The sequence below is a fragment of the Mesoplodon densirostris genome, chromosome X (genome assembly GCF_025265405.1).
Source record: "Mesoplodon densirostris isolate mMesDen1 chromosome X, mMesDen1 primary haplotype, whole genome shotgun sequence".
Lineage (NCBI taxonomy): Eukaryota > Metazoa > Chordata > Mammalia > Artiodactyla > Ziphiidae > Mesoplodon > Mesoplodon densirostris.
Window position 1 is genome coordinate 112,758,919 of NC_082681.1, and position 9,216 is coordinate 112,768,134.

The 9,216-nt window shown below is 37.7% G+C and overlaps 1 protein-coding gene across 1 annotated transcript; it reads left to right on the forward strand.

The window, feature by feature from the left end:
• The first annotated feature begins 4,577 nt into the window (after positions 1-4,577).
• On the forward strand, positions 4,578-5,624 carry LOC132481740 (UDP-N-acetylglucosamine transferase subunit ALG13 homolog). Its single transcript, XM_060086548.1, has 3 exons — positions 4,578-4,801; positions 5,085-5,263; positions 5,548-5,624. Exons 1-3 carry the CDS (start codon positions 4,578-4,580, stop codon positions 5,622-5,624), a joined length of 480 nt encoding a protein of 159 aa, XP_059942531.1.
• The last annotated feature ends 3,592 nt before the right edge of the window (positions 5,625-9,216 follow it).

Sequence of the window (9,216 nt, forward strand, 5' to 3'; positions counted from 1 at the left end):
AAGAGCAGTAATTATTAAGTTTGAAAAAAGTTTCTCACTCCAATATTCTCAAATTAAGAAAAGGTTTCAGAGCAGAGTATATGCAAGAGGAGACTATAAGACACTTTGTTAAGAGCTCAGACAGATCTAAGGTGGTGTCTTGGAGGACCATTCTATCTCTCTGTCAAACAATAGGACTAAGAGTCTAACAATCTTTAGGGCATTGTTCCTCTCCAATGTAGAGAGGTCTTATCTTTTTTGTTTGTTTGTTTGTTTTTGTGGGCCTCTCACCACTGCGGCCTCTCCCAGTTGCGGAGCACAGGCTCCAGATGCGCAGGCTCAGCAGCCATGGCTCACGAGCCTAGCTGCTCAGCAGCATGCAGGATCGTCCCAGACCGGGGCACAAACCTGTGTCCCCTGCATCGGCAGGCGGACTCCCAACCACTGAGCCACCAGGGAAGCCTGCGAGGTCTTATCTTGAAGAGATTTATGAGTATGGTTTTGTTGGGAAGATCATAAATTGATTCACAGGAAATGTACAGTTTTTTTAAAAATTATATCACTTTGGACTGAAAGGGACAGAGAAAGTACTAAATGAAAAGAAGACTATTGGATCTCCAAATATCTGCAGGTAGGAAACAAGCTGCAAAAACTACCAAGCTGCAAACACAGGGTACTTTTTTACATAGAAAAGGAAGAATGACTCGGGGTGGAACCAAGAACTTAGAAGGCAGAGCCAAGAACCATATCCCGGGCAGTAGGACTGAGACCTGAGGAACTAGCAACATGTGCTTGGCTGGATTTCAGAATTGCTATGGACCTGTGACTCCAGTGTGCCTCCAACTTCTATTTTTGAACTGAAGGGTCTATAGTGACTATCCTCAACTTGTCCACCCATTGCATATCGGGTGTATGGGGGGCAGATAAATTGGTTTTGGTTTATAGGTCCTCAAACTGAGAGAAACGGTACTAGAGGATCTGTACTTAAGGAACCATACCTGTACTTAAGGAACCATACCTGAAGAGTCTCATCTATACCTGAACCTGACCTAGATAATGAGATTCTGGACCTTGGGCTTGGCTCGGATACTGTCATGGGACATCTTTTGGCAAGATATGAATGTATATTGCATGTGGGTGGGATGTAGAATGTTATGGCCAGAGGGTTCACAGTGGCAGATGATACTTTCCATATATGGCTGCATGTCTATATACATACTTTCCATATGCTCTGCTAACATTGTGACCAACATTCCACCTGAAGAGGTGGAAACATAAATATTCCTTCCCCACAAATCTGGGGCTGGTAACTGCTCCAACCAATAGAATATGGTAAAAGAAATACTGTGGGACTTACAAGGCTGGGTCAGAAAATATTACAGCTTATACTGGCTCCCTCTCACTCTTGGGAAGTTTATCTTTAGTTCTCAGCCTCCATGATGTAAGAAAGCACAAACTAGCTATGTGGATGGAGAGACCACTTGGAGAGCCCAAATGGAGAATAACTGAGGCTCCCAACCAACAGCATCAACACCAGATCTTTGAGTAATGAGCCTTCAGATGATACCAGCCCCCAAATTTTGGGTCTTCCAGCTCCACGTTGTAGAGCAAAGACAAGCTCTCCCTCTTGTTCTCTATCCAAATTCCTGACCCATAAAATTTTAAGCATAATATATGGTTGTTTTACCCCATCATGCTCTGTGGTGATTTGTTACACAATCATAATAATGGAATATAGTTCTTAACTGTGTGGTTTTTGGGGGCATCTTGAGTTGAGACTCTAGGAAGTAAAGGGCAACTCTGTAGCTTTCAGTTGTAACAAAGGTTCTTACCTAAACTCTGAAAATCTCTACCCCTTACTCAAATATTCACAATCATACAGGGAAGCTGAAGTTATTTCAACATGATTACTATTTTGTGATATTCTTGAGAAAAGAAAGTATATAAGTAATTAAAAATTTGGTCCAGATGACCTTGTCTTTTAGGTAATGCAAGAATGGAGTAAATAAAGGTACTATTTTTATAAAGAGAGATCTAAGCACAATAGGTGACAATGTCAGAATATGAAAGCAAGATTTAACATAGTGAAGCCTTATTTCAATAATTTAGTGATGATTATAGAGATGAAAGGAAATGTACAAGAAGCTTTTTTGTTTGTTTCTTTTTCCACAGAGGACAGGCCATGAGGGAATGTGATGGAAACTGGAGCAGGAGGAATTGGGGTCATAAATTAGGAAGCATTTCCTGACTAAGAGTTGTGAAATACTGAATATGTTAATAAGATAAATTGTGTCATCTAATAAAATTTAAAGAGACATTTATATAGCTTTCTACTTAATTGGAAAACTACCTCGCAGTTCTATAAATTTGGAATTTTGTCAAGTATATTGTATATAAAGAATTTATTGACAAAAATAATTTTAGGTGAGGGCGTTGGTTAGTCAGTTTTTTGCAACAATTATCTGTACCCACACATCCTGGTCCATTATAGAAGTCTTGAATCTTTAATTAATTTTATGGTGACTATTGTAGTGGAAAGTGCAGTATGTACAGAGTCAGAAGTTCTGGTTTCTCCTTCTTTGTCATTATTGAGCTCTGTGACCTTGGTTAAATCATTTAGCTTCTCACAATTTTGGTTTCTGTGTACATAAAACATGAATAATACCTGCCCTATTGCCTCACAGGGTTGCTGTACAAATCAAAGGAAATAATGAATGTTCCATGCCCTACACATAGTATACATAAAGGGAGAACTGCTTGTAGACAAGAGTGGAATCAGACTGGATGTGGCCTGAAAACTTAAATATATTGATTATTAATTCATGATTCTTAAGGCTGTAGATGTCTTCTTTAGCAGATTCACATCCAGCTTATGAATCCCTCAGTTACATTTATATTCTGAAATAAGCACAGATTTTGGACTCTGAGAATATGGACCTGATGCTTATTATCAGTGTGATTTGGGGCAAGTCAAACATAGTCTGTCATCTGAAAAATGGGGAGAAGAATGATAATACATGACTTACAGGGTTAATGAGAGGTTTTAAGTAATATAACACATCTAAAAATGCCTTCCCAGCTGTACAATGAATTTTATTTATAAGTTCCCTGATATTTAAAAGAAGGGGAGCATGGTGTGTGTTGAAGCAGCCTGCTTCATTGGTGAACAGATGTCATCGTTGAGAGGGTCCTCAGATCATAACAAAATTAATTTTCCTAAAACTTCCAAGTATTGGTCTTTCTTCTGCCTCTTGGAATAACACTGACTAAAAATACTGCTTCCTCCACAACATAGTACTTCAAAATATTTGGAGACAGCTATCATATCTCTTTAGGCTTTCCTCTCAAGACAAAAATACCCAGTTTCCTCAAAAGTTCTTTATGTAAATGGATTTGTCTAGATTTTCTCTGGTTCTTCTCCCGGATTCCTTCTGAAGTATAGTGTCTAGCATGGGGCAAAATTTTCCAGATGTGTTCAGGCCAGCATATATCACCTCTATTGAACTGGGGTCTAACTACCTTTGGTTTTGTTTAGATTTATTTTTGGCATTACAGTAATAATTATAGTACCATCAGTGAATGCTTACTACATACCATGCACACTACTAATTCTATTCTAAAAACCTTGCCAACCAGGAATTGTTTTCCCTATTGTATAGATAGTTTAGAGAGTTAAGCACTTGCCTAAGTTCACAAGTTCACAAAGGCAGTAGCATGTGGAAAAAGAGGTATTTGGATATAGTTCTGCCTGAGGTCCTTTCCACATGACCTTACATTGCAGTTAAAGCAATGGCAACTCCTTAACCTAAATGTTAAGATGTATTTTCCCCCTATGTACAGTTAAAATTTTGTCATTTTGGTTTGTAATTATTTTTCAAGCATATCAAACTATTTGAAAAACTATTTTGGTTTTTACATATATTGGACTTTGTGTAATCTATAAACCAATATGCATTCTGTCAATATATTCATCAAGCCCACTGATAAAACAGAGTTCACTGGACAGACCACCAGAGATCTCTCTCCATGGTGACTAATCCAGGAATTGATACCTCTTGGATCTGGTTGTTCAACAACTATAAATGCAACTTAACTGTATTTTCATCCAGCCCACGTTCCTTCATCTTGCCTCTAACAGTAACATGAGAAATCTTATGAAATACCAGGTTAGAATTAGATAAGTGACATCCGTGATGTACTCCTTATTTCCAGGCTAATGACCCATGTTGATTTATGGTTAATCAGACAGAGGGTTTCTAAATGACAAAAAAATATTAAAATTTTCATCATTGCTGTAAAATCACAGAGGAATGCTTGTAAAATATTCAACTCCAGATATAAAATGCATTTATTATAGAAATTATGTTTTAATTGTTACAGACTATAATCCAAAATCAGTGAAAATCCTGTTATTGTAATTTTAACCATGTTTAGAAATTATGGGTGTGGGAGGCAATAACAATTTTCACTTTGTGACATTTTCATAATGATACTAAAAATATTTTCAAAAAGTTAACAGCATTATAAAGATGTGAAAGTTCATGCAATTATGAAAAAAACATGCTACCAAAATGATTAAATATGTTACTGATTAAAAAATGTTGCATACTCCCGGGCCCGGGCCCGCTCGGGGCCGCGCGGTCGTCGCGCTCCGTCGGTCTCTGCCCAGCACAACCCGGCCGGTCCTGCTGGGCACCTTGCCCCGGCCCTGCCCCGGCGCTCAGGCCGAGGCCACCGTGCCTTACCTCCGCCTCAGGCACCCTCGCGGCCGGCATCCGCGCGCGGTGCGGCGTCCCCTGAGCGCGCCTTCTCAGGGCTCGTGGTTTGCGCAACCCCAGTTGTGGGCCACGACGACCCTGTTCCTTGCTCTCCCTCCCTAGTTTGCGACACCTTTTTCAGAGTCTTTGCGTGGTCTCCTAGTTCTTGCGGGGCCATTTCTTTCACCACGTGATAATCTAGAGTCTCCGTTACAACCGACTTGTCCTACAAATAGGTAGAGGAAAGGTGGTACCTGAACCACTCAGTACAGAGTCACTTACTCTGGATGTTTACAGATACAAGGATTCATTGAAATAAGACCTTCAGAAAGCAGATCTTGTTATTAGTCACGCAGGCGCAGGATGCTGTTTGGAGAGTCTGGAAAAAAGAAAGCCGCTCACAGTGGTTATAAATGAAAAGTTGATGAACAGTCATCAGCTGGAATTGGCAAAGCAGCTACACAAAGACGGGCATCTCTTCTACTGTACCTGTGGCACGCTTCCTGGGCTGTTACAGTCAATGGACCTTTTTTTTTTTTTTTTAATTTTTGCTGTGTTGGGTCTTCGTTTCTGTGTGAGGGCTTTCTCTAGTTGTGGCCCCTCCTCATCGCAGTGCGCGGGCCTCTCACTATCGCGGCCTCTCTTGTTGCGGAGCACAGGCTCCAGACGCGCAGGCTCAGTAATTGTGGCTCACAGGGCTAGTTGCTCCGCGGCATGTGGGATCTTCCCAGACCAGGGCTCGAACCCGTGTCCCCTGCATTGGCAGGCAGATTCTCAACCACTGCGCCACCAGGGAAGCCCCCAGTGGACTTTTCAACACTGAAATGTTTTCCTCCTGGCCAGCCAGAAAAATTTTCTGCATTTTTGGATAAAGTTGTTGGATTATAAAAATAAACACTAAACTCTCCATACTTTAAAAACACCCCTCAAATTCAACTTATGGAATGTGGTTAACTCAAATTAAATATAGGGTATATATTTGTAGAATAATATGAATTAATAAGCCTCCTACATCTGTAGAATGTACAGAAAATTTTATGGTGTGAATGTTAGCATTTGGGTCCAAATTCTAAATGCAATTTCACAAATTTATTAGATTTTCCCCTAATCTTCATATTTTAGTAAAAGAAATATGTAGGGAGCATTCACACGTTTTATCCTAGAACCCAAATGGATTTGGAATCATGAAAAAAATGAATTAAATACGAAAACTTTGACAAAAACCTCAAATGTAGTTAATTTGATATTAGAGTAAAAAATGAAACAGTAACAAACTTGTAAAAAAAATTTGAGTCAGAATCTTTAGCTTCATAATCCAAGGAACCAAATAAAAAAAAATAACAACAAAAATGATGGATTGTGTTCTGTGAAATAAAAAGCTCAGTAATTACCTTAAAAAGATTAACTATCAAGTCAGTTGACCTATTGTACTTTGAGAAACTACCATTATCCTGAAGATAATAGTAGTAGAGTGGAGTGGTTGTGTTCACTGTTTTCCTATAAAATATAAATAGAAAGTGACAAAAATAATCTTGCCCAATGTCAAAGCTTTACTGGTTTGGGAAGAGTAAATCAAAAAGCACTTGTGCCAATAGGACTTGCTGTTATTTTTTAAGGACCCCCCTCTCACTCACAGTGGTACTGAAACATTTACTGTAGCATCATAGAGAAATTTATGTCCTTATAAAATTAGTTTTACAAATGAATAATTGATCTGATGTGTATAATGACCTAAATATATGGTTTTAAAATTTACATAACTCAAAATAGATACTTTATGAAATTCTGATTATGGTAAGTGGTCTCAAGACCTATAAAATAAACTAGATTATCCATAAGTATTGATAGTTTTCTGGTAGAAAGTTTAGATATAATTCATCCATAAAAATAGAGCATTCACTATAAAGATTTTTTTTCGATTATATTATCCCAAAATGTTAAATATTCTAAACATTTTACTTGGGATGCATTATATGATGTTTCTGTAGATTTACTTTCCTGATTGTGCTTTACTTAGGCTAATATTAAAATAAATTTTTACTAATGGTAAAAAAAAAGTTGCATAGGTTTAAATTAAACATAACAGATCTTTCAGGCTTTGGACTCTTTTTGTCTGGACTAATCTATGCCTCTTTTGTTCATTCATTCATTTTTCCATCTAACAAATAAATTATATTAGCAAATAGTGTGCTTGTACTTCGGAGGTCTCGTAATATATTAGACCTGATTCCTGTATTTATTAAGTGTTGGGAGTAATCCTATAATTCAGTAAGGAAGAGAAGAAGTATATAAATTATCTAAAGTAGATAATGATAAGTTCTGTAAAAATAATTTAGACTGAAGATAGATCAGTTTTGGGCAAGATAATCAGCAATATTTCATGAACGCAGGTAGAATATAAGCTGAGCCTGGAAATCTAGTGATATTTCAATATTTTAGGATGTGATGAAGAGTGTCTGAGACTGAGGATGGAGTATCCCCACTCTAGTCCATTTTAATTTTGATGGTGTTTATTTAAGCCCTAGAGGTAGCAGAGGAGAAATGTGATCCCTTTCCTGGTCAAGAGTGGAATGGTATCTTAGTGAACTTCAGGGCACACCAAGACATTATCTTTTTGAACACCTAGTTAAGTCCAAGATAGTGTGCTATAAACTGAGTTTACAGGAAAGCAAGAAATAATTCTTGTTCTCTAAGAATCTATAGTGTAGTGATAACTAAGGAAAATCTTGCAAGATGCCAAATTAAAGTATTTAAGTCCAGGTATTCTCATACCTTTACCTATATTGGACATTATCCATCATTTTAATCTTGGCCAATCTGAGGTGACCCTCCAGGGATAGCTAGGTAGGTCTTTCCTGTAAGGTCAGCATATCAACCAAATTGAGAGACAGAACAACATGCCATATGAAAACGTGGTGCCACAGATCAAACAGGGCCAAAGAGTGTAAGGTTTGATTTGTTTCTAGTTTGAATTGAAACAATAATGAATGTTAAGGAAAGTTTATTATTTAGGATGGTGAAGGATCATGGATGACAGTAGTCATTTACTGTATAATGTTTATGATTGAAAGACAATTTCTTTTATTACTCTGTGATCACTGTAAAACGTGAAGTTTCCTCAGATTTTCATTTTTTGGAAGAAAATTTTTAGAATGGTCCCTCTCCCTCTGGTATTGTGTTATTTTGTCAAACAAACAACATTGAAAGTATTTTCCCTCCTCCCCATCCAATTACCGTGTCAATCAGGTTCCAGTCAGAAAAGAGAAATTGTTCTAGGTATTTTATGCAGAGGAAATTTCATACAAGGACTTACTTAGGAGGGTCATTGATGAACTGAGGATCCAAAGAGAGAGCCTAAGGCAATCTAGACATTAGCAGAAGCAGAAAGTGCTGCCACACTGAGGCTAACAGGATAAAGAGAGGGGCCGTTGTCATTAAAGATGAGATGCTGATAGTGGAAGCTGGAACTATAACAGGTCAACCTGGTGGGAAATGGAGCCACAAAGGAAAAGCCTCACTAGACTTCAGAGGTGGAGCAGAGGAGCTACTGTTGCTGCTGGAGACATGGCCCAAAGCAGACAGTAAGCGGAGGAAAGACCCTGGCTTCTCTCCTCCTCCCACCGTCTAATCTTACAACATTGCCTCCAAATACTTGAACTTATTTGGGAGCCAGAGAGAAAGGGACACAAAGATATGTAGTTCCTTGTGATGCAGTAAAGGACAGAGAGATGGGGGAGAGGGATCTGAGAGCAAAAAGCCAGCCCCTGACTCAGAGACAATCAATGTTAACATCATTTCAGCTATCTTGTATGCATAAATAAAATAAAGTGTTTACACTGAATGAAATATATACAACCATATATATTTGGATTCGACAAGGTTACTTCACAATTTACACACTATAATGCAATTTCCTTTTTCTATTTCACACATATTACGAGCATCATTCTGTGTTGCCACATGCAGATAGTTATTTTTAACAACTGCCTAATATTCCATTGTATTGATGGACTATAATGTATTTAACCAGTTCTCCTCAAGGGCTGTTTTGATTATTTTTAATCTTTCATGATTACAAACAATGCCAGATTGAAGCTACTTGTACTTGTAAAATTGATCACTTCTACAATTATTTCATAGGATAGATTTCTAAAAGTGGATTTTTCAGTGAAGTATATGCACTTTAAAATTTTTGATAGTTATTTCCACACTCCCTTTCTAATGTTGGTAGTAATTTGTATTCAAATCAAGATTGTGTGAAAGAGGTTGTTAATTCATCATTTGCTCCAATATTATATACTATCAATCTTTGTCAATCTGATAAGTAGATATATATGTATATGTATTAAAGTCTGTATCTGTATGTGTCTGTGGAATGGCTATGGCTATATCCATATATCTATGTTTGCGTGTATGAACATGTTGATATCTTTACCTATATGTCTGTGACTATGTCTTTGCTGATATATCTACATAAATG